Source organism: Trifolium pratense, linkage group LG2 (genome assembly GCF_020283565.1).
Source record: "Trifolium pratense cultivar HEN17-A07 linkage group LG2, ARS_RC_1.1, whole genome shotgun sequence".
Lineage (NCBI taxonomy): Eukaryota > Viridiplantae > Streptophyta > Magnoliopsida > Fabales > Fabaceae > Trifolium > Trifolium pratense.
In genome coordinates this window covers 72,020,583-72,035,618 of record NC_060060.1, presented here as the reverse complement: position 1 = coordinate 72,035,618, position 15,036 = coordinate 72,020,583, and the positions used below count along the sequence as shown (strand labels likewise).

At 33.8% G+C, this 15,036-nt stretch overlaps 1 protein-coding gene across 5 annotated transcripts in view; it reads right to left on the bottom strand.

Moving 5' to 3' along the window:
* Positions 1 to 1,209: 1,209 nt before the first annotated feature.
* LOC123905660 overlaps positions 1,210 to 15,036 on the bottom strand; it is a 35,203-nt gene continuing 21,376 nt past the window's right edge. For 3 of the 5 annotated variants that reach the window (XM_045955349.1, XM_045955350.1, XM_045955353.1), the window contains 13 exons: positions 6,631 to 7,149; positions 6,473 to 6,544; positions 6,232 to 6,312; positions 5,784 to 5,824; positions 5,584 to 5,671; positions 5,359 to 5,508; positions 4,333 to 4,524; positions 4,166 to 4,245; positions 3,994 to 4,063; positions 3,797 to 3,898; positions 3,359 to 3,464; positions 2,351 to 2,438; positions 1,210 to 1,815 (listed from right to left, as the gene is read on the bottom strand). In XM_045955349.1, coding sequence (XP_045811305.1) covers positions 1,620 to 1,815; positions 2,351 to 2,438; positions 3,359 to 3,464; positions 3,797 to 3,898; positions 3,994 to 4,063; positions 4,166 to 4,245; positions 4,333 to 4,524; positions 5,359 to 5,508; positions 5,584 to 5,671; positions 5,784 to 5,824; positions 6,232 to 6,312; positions 6,473 to 6,544; positions 6,631 to 7,149 — 1,785 coding nt within the window. In that variant the 3' untranslated portion in view covers positions 1,210 to 1,619. Of the gene's footprint in view, positions 1,816 to 2,070; positions 2,254 to 2,316; positions 2,439 to 3,358; positions 3,465 to 3,796; positions 3,899 to 3,993; positions 4,064 to 4,165; positions 4,246 to 4,332; positions 4,525 to 5,358; positions 5,509 to 5,583; positions 5,672 to 5,783; positions 5,825 to 6,231; positions 6,313 to 6,472; positions 6,545 to 6,630; positions 7,150 to 15,036 lie in introns of those variants that run through there. The other 2 variants (XM_045955351.1, XM_045955352.1) reach the window with 2 other exon arrangements.

Below are 15,036 nucleotides of genomic sequence, written 5' to 3'. Positions count from 1 at the left end.
AATAAAGATTTTAAAGATTTATTTTCAAATCTTTTTGAATTAAAAAAAAACTTCACCAGAATCGTTTGCTTCCACCGTTGTGATCGTATTCGTCGTCAACTTCTTCAATCGGCAGAATCGTCTTCTACTTCGTTATTGTCTTATGCTTCTTTCTATTTTTCTAGTTCTAGGACAAATAGTTTTGGTAGATTAGGAAAACACGAATAAAACTTCTTTTTCTATTTTTTTAATTCAAAGAGATTAACAAAAAAAATAAAGTTTTGTTTTTAAAAAATAAAGATTATGTTTTTTTTTAATTCAAAAAAATTTGAAAATAAATCTTTAAAATTTTTATTTTGGAAATAAACTTTATTTTACAGTAAATCTTTATTTTGGGAGCAAAATAAGAAAATTCATTTTGAAGCTATTCTACCATTTGGGCCACAAAATCCACCTCCACCACCACCTTGGAAACCATGATATCATATACTATTTCATTCATTGATTTTATCCTAGTCCTTGTGTTTTGGACAATACTTCTCCAATTTTCAACCTATGAATGTATATTCATTTATTTATAAATGATTTAGCTAGTTATACACTCTTATATATTATTTAAAATTTATTGTACTATTTTTGAATTGTGGATTTCAAAACCCTATTTTGAGTTAACTGGTATAGGAACTCAGATTCTCTACGGTTGGAATTTCCTATTGTTATTGGAGTCAATTCATCTAAGTTGATGGATGGAGATTAGACGGTTCACATCTTGACTATAAAATATTGAGAACTCAAAATCTGACTTGTCTGATCTTAATCAACCGCCAAAGTCATTGATTGCCGTGATCGCTAACAGCAACAAAGTCTGTCTTGAATATAGATCCTTAGCATTGTTAGTAGGGAATCCATTTCCATAATGTAAAGATCCTTTCTTTCATGTGATTTTTAAATAAGGAACTTGATTAGGATATTAAATGCACGAATATCTAATTGAAAGACAATCAAGATAACATAGATTTTTTTTTGACAGTCAAAATGATGGATCCAAGGGCTAAGTTTTATTGGATACTAAACTATTGAACCTCATTCCCTATAATAACATGCACTATCTCTGTCAACTAAACTATGCTCACATGAACTATTTCTTTTTAATTTTATCTAATGCCTGGACAAATTCGAAATAATCCGTGTCTTCAAGAAACGTCAATGTCAAATAATTTTGAGCACTAATTTGGTCAACATTTTGATCTTAACATCTATTGATTTCAGAAGGTTAAATGTTCATGTTTACATCTTTTAAATATCATACCAATGTTATAAAACCAACCTTCTAAACTCAAATATATTCACAAGAAATATACACAAATTTTCATCTTCTAACATTCTGATAACCAAATATTATACTTGAACAAGAAACTTATAGATTGAAAAGCTTGCAAAAAATCACAAAGAACTTCAGATCTTGAAAAACTGATTTCCTTTATGACAGCACTAATCATTGGGAAATTAGTGAATGATTTCGTGCTTCATGAGAATTACTCGTCCATTTATAGCAACGGCGGGATGTGAAAATATACAAGATAAAGCTCTAATGAACAATCAACCCAAAATTGACAGTGAATGAAGGCAATTAGACAAGATCACCTTCCTTGAGTGCAACCCTGAACTGCCTGGGAAATGCACCTACAAAGCCTAACAATTCTTGAATACCCCACACTCACACTCTCTGCTGCACTTCTTATTTCATCTACAAGCGATGAAGGAAGAGCCTTTTGTTCCCCATTAGCAGCAAGACCATATATTTGAGACGGAAGAACCTCTGCAGGATATGCCCCACTGCTCAAACCAATTGTTAAATCAGTTCGTTTCATTACAAAGTTACAAATACCAAAAAAAAATGTAACCATAAAGCTTATCTCATGCCGGGATATCAACATATTTAAACACTTGGCAGACTCAATTTTAAGTGACTTGTGTACAGTGCTTATATGATTGGAACACTCAAGCAAGAAACAAACAACAGCTAGGGTACGTTTGATAGATGTTCTAGTATAACAAAAGCAGAATAGTACAGTACAAATAATTGAGTCATAGCATAACTTTTTGTTTTGTAGAAAAAGTTGAATAGTAATTTTAACTTTTGGTTTTGTATAATGTGCATTACACAAAAAAGTTGTATCCTATTTCACTTGGTAACAGAATTCAAGACTTGTCTTCTGCTTCATCTTATGTATTGTCTTCCATGACCATTTTCAAATCAAACATACAAGTAGTTTTACTTGTCAAAACATAATTTTTCGGCAAACCAAAGACACCTTGGTAACAAGGAAAAATAATTTAAAGGTGAATGTTAAAATAATTGCAGGATTACCATTTTAAGCATGTCATATCGAGAATCACTTGCACCTTCTTCCCACCACAGAAGTCGATGAAAGATAGCTGCAAATCAAGTTGATTAACTGCAAAAACGGTATGAAATAGACAATGTGAAATACCAGTTAGATCTAATGTCAGAAAATGGAAGGTAGTACCAATTCCAATTAATTAAGGAAGGAATATTCTGTTGATAAAAGGTTCATATTATGGTTTTGAAAATTAAATCGGTCCGGACCGGCCAGTTTGATAGGGTAACTGACTGATAAACTGATTAAGTACTTGTTCAGTAGTTCTGTTCAATTTCAATCCCAAAAAACTGTTCATAAAACCAGTGGACGCAGGTCAAACTAGTAAAAAATAAAGCAGAAATTCAATAAAGGAGGTTTCTCCATTATAAGCTGCTTGAACCTGTTTTTTTAATCCAACCAGATGCATATTTATAAGTTTAATATGTATATAGTCCTTATAAATCACGGCCTTTCAAGTTCAGTATCTAAATAAATTTAAATCACTTTTAGTTCCAATTTTTTTATAGGGATTATTTTGAGGGACTAAAGCGCCCTTTTCAAATAGGAACTGAAGGCGAATAAAATTTATTTAGGGACTAAATTTGAAAAGTCGTGATTTCAAAAAGACTATAATTATTTTTCAGAATAAAGGCCTAATGCTAAGTTACAAAGACTCGTGTATGAGGTTCGCATTTGTATATGGTTCAAATATATCATTTAGTCTCTTATTATTGATTAATTTTTGTCTAGCAAGACATATAATATGGTTTTAAGTTAATTTAGATTTATATGAAGCTTTATTCCTTATAGCTTCTTATTTGATATGTTATATATAATAATATAATATTAATAATATATATTTAATTATCAGCAGTTCAACTTGGAGTTGAAGTAGTAAATAACATTCTTTCACTGATTCAATGACTGCCCCCACCTTAATTTTTAAAACATTGGCACATGGTATAATATTTAGAGTACAGAGGAAATTTGCATACCTGAATGAGAATTGAACTTAGCCTGGACCAAATTTCTAATTTCTACCCGAGCTAACTGAACCTCCTCAACCACATCTAGCAAATTACTTAGAAGTGAACCTGTTATCTGCATAAAATAGCTGGTTAGCTACAACACACTATGAGGTTGCAAAAGAAAACTTTGAGCCCAAGAAATAGAAAGCAAAGGGATAACAGAAAAGACTACTTAAAGGCTTCTTTGAAACTAAATTTTCTTAACTCTCATAAACCACACCATTCATACCATTAGTTTACTTTTCTAGTACGTATCAAGTAGATTTTGAAAATGAGTGAGGACCACCCCTGCTGTAACTAATAATTTAATGAATATGGTAATCCCCTCTAAAAATATAGGAAATATGAAATAAAAAATGAAACAAACTTGCTAGAAGAAAATCAGCACAAGAAACAGTTACTTACCTGTGTTTCTTGTGCCATACTGATTCGACCCATGCACTTGCTGGTGGTATGTGGATTTAAGGCAAACACAAATGCAGAGAAAGCATCCATATTTGGATAGGTCTGAAAAACTAAATGTATCATATTAGAAAACTGCAAGGTATGAATGTTGAATATATAATATAATAATAAAACGGATAAATTGTCAACCAAATTACCTTTCCAATATTCACATCATTCAAGCTATTCGATACTATAATGCTTGATAGACCAGCATTTACTGTGAACCTACATTCCATCAAAGTAAATAGGCACTTGCATATTCAGTAATGTCACAAAAGATACACTTGAGCTCCAATCCTTAAAAAAAAGAAACAAATCAAAGTTAACCTTTGGATGATATATCCGCGATAGTTGAGAATAATCATGTGATAATCATCCTTACGCTCAAAATCTTCAACATCCCACAACTGACAAATAGTAGAAAAAAAATTGTTGGTCAGAAAATGAAATCTTAGCTTGTACATAGATAAGAACCATATTTAAAGTCAAACAACCTTCAAATTCTGGAATACCAACTTGTAAGATATTCTCTTTTCCAAATAATCACGAACAGATCTTACGACGTTGGTATAGCTTTGATCCCCTTTCATCTTGCAGTAACTATAAAAGAATTCACTTAAAGATTTTGCTTTCTGATCCAAATTTTCAAGCTCTTGCCTCGTTTCCATCACATTTTTGCAAGAAACCTAAGATTGACCAATAAAACATTGCCAATTGAAATACAATGGGACAACATATTAAACCTTTTATGATCATGTTGCATCAATGAACTACAAACAGAAACTAGGGACATGCAAGGGAAAATATATCATGCAAACAAAAGGAAATTCATTCATCAGACGAACATAACTTTCATGAATGTTAAGTACAAATTTGTTTTAACTTTAAGCGAGCTAGTCAGGTGATTGTTACATTTAACCCAAAAAACTAACCGAACCAGCACCCTTTGTTTTAACTTTTTTCAATTGTGGCCGCAAATGATGTTATAGCAGCTGCTACAGCCCTTATAGCAGAATATGCATAAACCGTGGTTTTTCCTGGCAGATTCATCAAAATCCGCTACGTAATAGAGCTATTGCACCGCTATACGACAACGGGTCACCAATTCATCTAACAACTTATAAATATTGAATTAGTGTGAGTTAGAGATTGTAAAAAGTTTGCAAGGAGATCTCTCTGAGCTCCAAGATTCTATTGACAACAAAAAAATACAGGGACATTTTGTTAGGAGAGCTCTCTGTATAAGAATGCTCCCTCAAAGATTGACATGTTGTGTAGCAAGGGAATCGAAGTGCGAGGACAGAGAATGTAGATTTTTATTCTTTCAAAGATCCTTAAATTAAAGTTGCTTTAAATATAATGTCAAGTAGCGATCTTAACTCAGTGTAATTCTCTCATCAGTGTATTTCCAATACCAATAAAAGGTTTTGAAGATTGGATATAACATGAAAGTGCATCATGATAATTTAAAGCTATTATCACTGGGTCATTTAAACTAAATCGCATACAATGAATTGTACCTGACATTTTCCTTGTGAATTAAATATTTTTGTATTGATATGACTATCATCAGCTTGAATGTCAACCAGTCTAGTCTTAGCAGAACATGGCATGGAATTTTTCATCATCTGAGTCTCTTGAAGCCCAGAACTCAGCTGTTGTACTTTTTCCTGTGAATAATGAATGTTTGTATCACCAATAGTATGTATTGCTAAATACTAAGATTTATGTGCAAGAGAGAATACCAGTAATCTCTCACGCTTAACATTCATTAATTGTAGCTTAGCCTTCTCATATGCTATATTAAAAAGCAACAATTTCATTTCCACAACTCTGCAAAAGAAATACTTAACATTATCAACCATTAATTAGAAAGCAATTCCATAAACTTGTGTAAGAAACAACGCAACCCAAATAGTGAATTAGTCAAACAGCTTATACAAACCTTTTGTGTCTAGGAATATCTAGAGGATCCGTTAATTTCTTCTGAAAGAAAAACAACCATGTCAATAAGAAACAGGAAATTCCGAACAGAGAGCAAGTTTGATTTGAGAAAGCATTTGTTTTCATTTCCTGTTTTCACTTTTATTTACAAAATTGTCGCATGTTTTTTATTTTCAAATGTCTGTATAGGAAATAGTCGACAAATAATTATATATTATTTTCAGGGTATCCTCCTATACACATCTTTGAAATCAACAAAGTGAAAACAAGATTATATTTTTTGTATTTAAAAGTCAAAACAGACAATGTTGTCTCAAAGGAAACATGCCCTTAGATATTGTCTTTAGAGGAAGTAATATGTACTAATCATTACAAATATAAGCAGCTTGTTCATGCTATGTTATAATATAACTAGCAAAGTGCACTAAATTCAATTATCTAATCCAAACCTGAGAATGAATTTCAGAAGAAAGAATATCCCATTTCTTAACTTTCTGCAGACGAACCAAAATATCTTCCAGTGTGCCCATCTAAATATTGAGAGCCAAAATAGTATAAATAGCTATGATAAATTATTTTTTTTGACTAATGATAAAATATTTTTGAATGATTAAAAAGTAAGCAAAAATATCCACAATTGTATTCGCATGCTACTATTTTCTTATTCTACAACCATATATTAGAACATACCAATCTGAAATTTAGCTTATCAAATGACGGAGAAAGCAATTGTTTTGTGCTGGTTGAGAATCTTTCTAGAACCTGCAAGATAATTGAAAAAGTAAAGACTTAAGAGACCCAAAAAAACAAAGTTCTAACTAACTATTAATATAAAGCAGGAACCATACATGATCGAAATCATTCCACTTCTGATCGCCAAACTTTTCTCTTTCACTTCTCATACTTGTTTGCTCCAAAACAAACTGTAGATCTCCATCCCCACTTTTATGAACCTCTTGACTTCTGTCAATCCTCCCTGTCTTCTCTATATCATCTCCATTACTTAATAACTGGACACCTTTCCTTTTCTTCCCAGAAGAAACCTCGATACTTGTTTTGGTAGGAGGACTCTGAGCTACTTGGAGTGTCGGATGACCATTGTTATCAAGATCAACATCATTCCTTTTCTCCCCGGAAGAAACCTCAATACCAGTTTTGAGAGGGCTCTGAGCTACTTGGAATGTCAGATGGTGGTTGTTATCAAGATCAACACCATGCCCATCAGAATTAATCCTGGGAGACAAGTCTTGGATGTCACTAGGAGGCTCTTGCAGGGAGGGTAACGCAGTTGTTGCTTCTTGGATAGGACTGCTAAGATCTGGAAATCTATTAGGAGGACTCCTAGCCGGTTTTCCCTTCAATGCACTCTAAATCATCCGAGCATCAAACAGAATAACAAATCAGATGCATAGAACTGACATGTTCGGCGTCATAAAAGAAAGAAAAATTAGTCTTCCACTGGAGCCAATGTTTTGATCTCTGTGGAGACACCTTTACCCATACATTTTAGCAAGAGTCGAAATTTTAATTTCGTAAAGAATCATAACCATGACATTTTTTACTTGTCTAGACAAAATAGGGAAGAAAACTGAAATAGGATTTGCAAATTTTAATGATTAGAAAAACTTGACTGTATTGTAACCAAAAAAAAAAGAAAAGAAAAACTTGACTGTACTGAAATATATTATACTTACAAATATCACAACCATAAAAAGTAGGGGGAATGGACTTAAGGAAATAGAATAAATATATAAATGAAAAAATATCAGTAAATCAACTATGTTTTTTGTAATAGACTCTGAAAATCATGCCATAGAGAATTAACCATGAAGGAGATGCATTAAATAACCATATTTAGAATCAAGCTTGAATATTCCTTTTCTATCATTTTAGCAAATACCAACTCCACATGTTCCTCAATAGTAATAAGGATATGCAAAGGTTTCAGAGACCTTTTTTTATTTGCATGAATCGTAACTAAGCAAAAAATAGAGCCACTCTCTTTAATTTTACCTTAATAAACTTGCTGAACTGTGCATCCTCAAAAGGTGAGCTAGGCTGTTTACTGTTTCCAACACCAGACAAATCCAATTTTCTAGCTACTGTTAGTTTGTCGTATTCAATGGCTTGTTCTAGACCACTATTAACAGATTCATTCTGCATTTCCATTTGCTTCAACTCACCATGGAAATTACTTTGACATTCTACAGATGGCAATAAAGTATGGTCAAATGATTTTACAGGTGAAGAAAAAGGTTTGGCATGCGTATTGGTTAGAATTTCATCTTTTCTTTTCTCAACTGTGCTATCTGCCACTCTTGTTATATGCGTCTTAAGCGTGGGAGAAGCACCAATATCCATAGGCGCAAGATTTTTATCATTGTAGGAAACTTTGGCCGAAATCAAACAAATTTTTTCCTCATCCTTTTCGGTGGCCGCAGTCTCTTCATTTTGGCTTAACTTGCTAGTATTTATCAAAGAATCAACTACATGGTCACCAGTGTTGATCAAACTTTGATGCATGTTATTTTCCAGAGTTAAACTAAACGGCTGTTCCTCCAAAGGAGCAGTGAGGGTTTCAACTTGCTTGTTTTCAAAATCTCTTTCAGGAAAGAAAGAAGTCCCTGGAGAGTATTTTGAAAACCTACGTTTCAATTTGTCATTTTTTTCTTTGAGAGTAGATGTGTTGGGAAGATTTTTCAACTTTGAAAGGTTTTTACGTATGGACAACAAAGTTGCACTATTTGCGGCATGTACCTCAGGCCCAAGCATACCAGATTGCTTTAAGTTTAAGGGAGGAGTTATATTTCCAGTACGTCTGAATGAATCAGGAGAAACCATAAATGCTAGTTTATTTGCAGAAAGGGACAATGGTGTAAACTCATGTACTGGATGATTTCCAGTAACTTGATCAGACTTATTATTAGAGTCAGTCACTTGTCCCCTGTCTTTAGAATTACTCTCATTTACGGGGACTTCACAGAAACCCAGTTCATACTTAGCAGCCAAATCTAACTTATCAGCTTCATCCATCTTTGGTGGGGTTCCTCTATTAGCCTTAGCAGAGTCCAATTGATTACAAGCAAACAGAGTTGCATCATTAACAAACTCCTTAGTGTTCTGAAAATGAAAATAAAAAATATCACTTATCGATTACTACTACGATACATTTATACAAATCCACAGACGTAATAGCATTTATGAGGATAGCCACAACCACAACAGTATCATCATAAACCATGCACAACTAAAATTTGATATATTCGGCAACTAAATAAAGGGTAAAGATCCTAATATCTGAAATAAAATAAACTTTGAAGCATACAGGAAACAAGTCAGCTGGGAGAACTGACAACAATCAGCAAGAATAATAGAACCCCCACATTGATTCCAGCAGAACGCAAAATCTTCCATTCCTAAACCTTCATTATTCCCCGACTATTCCAATTTTCAAGTCATATAAATGGACACATAAGAATGCAAATTCTTCAATTCCTAAACCTTCATTATTCCCCAACTATTCCAATTTCCAAGTCATATAAATGGATACATAAGAATGCAAAGCTGTCTCAATGCCTACATTTTTCCACTCAGAAAGACTTGAACATGAGACAAAGGTTAAGTAGAAAAAAGCTCCTTGCACTTAGACAACGGTCATTGAAAAAATGTAACAACTTTAGGCTACCATGAAAAAAGAATGTTGAGCGAAAACATATAAACAAATCATTTAATAACCTTGGTTGAAGACTCCAAAGCAGAAGCAACTGCAGTATCATGGGTGATTTGATGAACAGGAGAGTTAACTAAGGATTCCATGTTGGGTAAAACTTCCATATGATTTGCAATTGGTGAATGTGTGGCTAACTTATCGCCTTCATCCATATTTGGTGGGGTTGCTCTATTAGCCTTAGCAGAGTTCAATTGTTTACAAGCTAACAGAGTTTCGTCATTAACAAACTCCTTAGTATTCTGAAAATGAAAATAACAAATATCACTTGTCAATTACTACTACCATGCATTTACACAAGCCACCATATGTAATTGCATATATAGCTCTACAAAGATAGCCACAACCACAACAATATCATCATAAACCATACACGGCTACAATTCCATACATTACAATAACTATACGCAACTAACTAAAAGGGACCCTAACATCTGAAATAAAAGAAAATGAACTTTGAAGCATACAAAAAACAAGTCAACTGAGAAAACTGCTGTAAGCAAATAGCCTAAAAAGATTTTCAACCTTGGTCGAAGACCCAAAAGCAACTGCAATTGGTGGATGCGTAGCTTTTGAACCTAATGGGGAAACACCATCCAAATCCTTGCTTCCCTGTGCCAAAATTGCAACCAACCCAGGAGAGAGTCTTACATAATCATAGGTTTTTGGCTGTTCCCCTTCAATGCTCATGGCATCTGAGTCCTCGCTGGCACTCGCCACCACCGGTGACTGAGGCACTCTCTTTTCACGATCAGTGAGTTCCATGAAACTCCCCGGAGTAGCACTGCTTAGACCAGGTGTGCTCACCGTCGCTTCAAACCTAGTCGGCGTCTTCAGATCCCCTGAATCCGAACGTGCTAGACTCCGGTAATGCATCGAAAAAGCAGTTGAGTCCATCGTGATGTCGTCGGAGACACCAGAATCCGATAACCGTCCCGGTTTGATGAAATCCATCGACACAGGACCACCAAATTCGTCATCTGAAAATCAAATTTGTAAAAAATTAAAAAAAAACAAAAACAATAGCAATTGAAATTCGAACAATTAGCTACTACATGAAATTAGGTCATTAGGGTTATAATAACTCACCATCAGTTTCGTCATCAGCGTTGATACTGCTTCCACCAGGAGAAGGAGAACCAATTGGTTGCAGAAAGGAGTTTCTATGATCAACCGCTTCACCCTCACCGTCAGTAGAGTTACGGCGGCGGTCGGGTTCCTCATCGTCGCTTTCTGCGACAAGTTGACGGAATAGATCTAGTGTTTCGGCAGGGATCTCGTCGGAGGAGGAGGAATGGTCGTCGTCGGGACGGAAGATGTGGACGGAGGTGATTTCATTGTCGGCGAAGCTAACGCGGCGTGCTCTTTTTCTGTTGAAGGCTATGGTTTCTTCTTCTGTTTCAGTGTTGTTGGATTTAGAAGGTTCCATTGGTGGTGCTATTTTGTTCTCAGTGTTTGTGTTGAGATTTTTGTGCGGGAAAATGCATTTTGTGAGAATGCTCTTGATGATGCCGTTGTGTTTCACTGTTTGGTTTCATAAATTTGATTCATTATTACTATCCTTGTGATATGATCATTAGGCTTTAGCTATCTTGTAGTTTTTTTTAAAAAAAAAACCACAGAAATTAATTCCATTTTTTAACATATTTTTGACTGAGGTTGTAAAAACATAAAATAAATAAAAATTGAAAGGGTTAGGTTGAACACTGTAGTCCAAATTCGAATCTGATGCGGCTTGTTTGGATTGATTTATTTTTGAGTTTATGCGAAATAGCTTATACAAATAAATAAACTTTTATGTAATATTATAAATTTTCAGGATAGTTTATGAGAAAAGGCTTATAAAGATATAATTTTTCATAAGCTTAAAAATAAACTAAATTCAAACGGACTCGAAATTGTGTGACGTGGCATCTAAGATTAAAAAAAAATAAGTATAATTGTTTTGTTTTTTTACAAAAAAAAAAAAAGAAGAAAAAAGAAAGAAAGAAGAAGTTGAATGTCATTAATTAATTCAATCTATTGATAATCTAACTATTTTCTTCCTCTCTTATTATAGAATCTTCTAACAAAGTTTACGAATATTAACCAAAATAGTTGTAGTAAAAAAATTGTGTTATTTGTTTTTTGTTTACAATAGAGCTGATGATCGAATATACGACATCTACCATACTATCCAAATTCATCACCACTAAAAAATTGTGTTATTTTTTGTTAGGAAAGAAACCGGAAAAATTTCCACGCAACAAGTAAAAGTAAAGAATTTTCACAAAATAATAAAACAAAGTAAAGAATTTTCACAAAAGAATTTATTAATACATCTCTAATCTTTACAAGGCGTGATTACAACTCTCAAGCTCTCACACAATTGCAATTTTTTACAATATCAAAACTACAAACCTTCTCAACTACCATTTAAGCACAAAAGATACTAGAAGATTGAAAAAATTGCCCTGACACTGATGATGGTCGGTAGAAAACTTTTGAGGTATTTTCTAATTTCTAGCCCACGCCATAGTGGTTAGAACGGACCAACCCCTCAAGCTAGTTTTGTTTAGATCGGATCTCACTAGACGCATGAGAAAATGGTTTGTGGAACTATCGGAGTTTGACGTTCTCTTCGAGCCTAGACAATCAACATTGACTTCTTTCTCCAACAAACAACGATGGAAAATTTCCTCACGTTTCCTCAGTCTAGTGTAAAGGATAACCTCCTTGCAAACAAATCCCAATCATCAATAAGAGTCCCATGATGGCTTAACTTTTCTCGAATAACGAGGATCTCACTTCACATGACATCTGTTATGATGATGAAAAGGGGAAAGCCAAGAGTTCCTGGACATAACAGATAGTTGTGAGGATGAAAACATCCCACAATGGAACATGTCAAGGGACATTTCGTCCTTATAACCCATATTCTCATCACTTTACTTATTCATTTTATATTTTATTTAAGATATATATTCAGAACAAATGACATTTCGTCCTTAAGACTATGTTTGGATTGATGGAAAATTGTGGAATGGAATGGAGTGAAATAATGTTAGATTCCATTGTTTGAGTTTGTAAAATATGAATGGAATGGTGTGTGATGGAATCCATTCCATCCAATACCACCCATTCAACCATTTTTTCACTCCACCCAATTTGGGGTGTATGCAATGGAATGAAACAAATTAGTAATACAAATACAATTTTGTCCTTATTTTTCTATTTCATAAAGCTTTATTTCTTCCCTCTTCTTCTATCGTTTGTTTTTTCTTCGGCCTGTATATTCTACAACTCTTCATCGACCTTCTTATTATTATATTTGTTGGCAAAACCTTCTTCGGTGATGATCTATGCTCGTGAGTCGTCGTGACAAAGAAATAATGTGACACTACTATTTTATTATTATAAAGTAAACAAAAATCAAAATTGCTTCAAACATAAAAAAAAAATGAAAAATAAATATACATTATTTGGTCTGACGTTATATACTAGTACTAGTATTATTTAAATATGAGAATAGAAGATTATATGTTTTTATTGTAAAATTTTTTACTTTTATTTTTATGTAATCTTGATTTTAAATAGGGTAGAATTGGAATAAAATATTTATAATTTATTCCATTCCGTCTATTTTCTAAACAATAGAGTGAAACAATATTCCATCACATTATAAAATATTCAAACAATGGAATAAAATTAATGCTCCAATCTGTTTCGTTCCATTCGATTCTATCATATTCCATTCCGTTTCGCTCCATTATATTCCATCAATCCAAACATAGTCTAAGAGATTTGTTTTTCCCAAGTTAATCCAAGAAAAATGTCTGTCAACTCCTTCAACCTAAGTCCAAGAGATTCAAATCTTTACTATCTTCATAGCAAGAACTTGGGGGGTGTTCCGAACTAGACTAAAGCTCACTATATCAAATGCTCATTATATTTTAGGTCCAAGACTCTTTAGTACAGGACATATATGTCTTTGGAGGGCACATGACTTCAACGGATAGCAATCCAACATAGTACAAGAATAGTCATTTGACAATACTGATCTTAACTGTTGATCAGAACAGATGGATGACCAGCTAGCAGTCCGTTGAGCAGGTGGTTGACAGCGGGTCGAGCAGCTGATCCACGGAGGGGGGTTGTACCTGCAGGTGCTCCGATGCCAAAGTTAGAGAGGGAATGAGAGCAAGAGAGATACAAGAGAGGGAAAGTAATTGAGTGAATGAATAGTGTTACATAGCTCTCCTGTATAGGAGAGCTTATATAGCCCCCAACTCTGGGCCAAAGGTCCTCTTATTGGGTTGGATCAGGTTAGGCCCAATAAGATGGATTGCCAAGATATTACCCTTAAATAGTGGGTGAAGCAATGATCTGCTCCTATCTTGGTGGAGAGGTTCTACCATGTTCTGCTGTGCTGACACGGATGTGGTTGGACAAGCCATTGTGGACTTAGAGGGTGTAATGCTGGATTAGTTATAGTCTAGTCCAGAATAAATACAATTCTCAATTCCATTAACGTAGTGGAGCCGGTCCCCATGCATATGCAAGACTTGATCTATAAATATGCTCATATCTCAAGCTCCCAATGTACACACATCGAAATGCTAACATTTTTGCAGGTACTTTTCCACTCCACGCCTGAAGCTCTCAACCACCACAAACAACACCTTAGCCTTGCCAAATGAACTGTTCCGTTCTGCCCGTTCAACACAAGTAAAGTGCATGAATATTGTTAAAACACTAACAAACATCATTTGAATTTCTAGCTGCACACAACAACGACAAAATTGTGAGTTCGAATTCAAGGAAAAATATACACCTTGACAATATTTTTACTAAAGGAAAATAAAGATTACATATGCTTACCATGTATTTTGGCATAGAATTCCCTTTTTTTTTCCAAACCAAATTTCTTTTTTTTTTATTAGTTTCCATTGACATAGAGATTTCTATCCTAAGCTTTTTTTCTTATCAAGCTATTGTTTCTTGGATTTTTATCATATATAGTATAGTAACTTAATACATAATTGGATTTTTATCATAGTAGTTACTTTCTACCGTTTGAGGTGCATTAATAATTACTTAATACTAATTATGGTAACAATTATATGCAACGTATAATTATTTCAATTTTTTTGTTTCCTCTAGATCTCCTATTTCAATAAAAAGAGTATGAAAATTCAAAATTCAAAATTCAATCAATGAATAAAAGGGGCGGAATGAGTAGCTCAACTGGATAAGCTAGTTGAACTAATGGTTAAAGAGCAGAATGAATAAAAAAAGTTTAACAAGTCGAATTGTTGTTAACAATTCGTCATTAACCACAATGTATATGCAGTGGCAAATTAAGTTTTATCCGGATCAAATTAAAATGAGTTTGACTGTTATTATGTGCAAATTAAATTGAGTTTTTTTGTAATGGTCGGCGATGATGTGTGTTGCTGAACGGGTACGTTGGATCTATATGTGACTCAAAAAATACTACAATGCCAAGTATCACACTTTTCAAAAATCGCAACACAAACTTTATAAT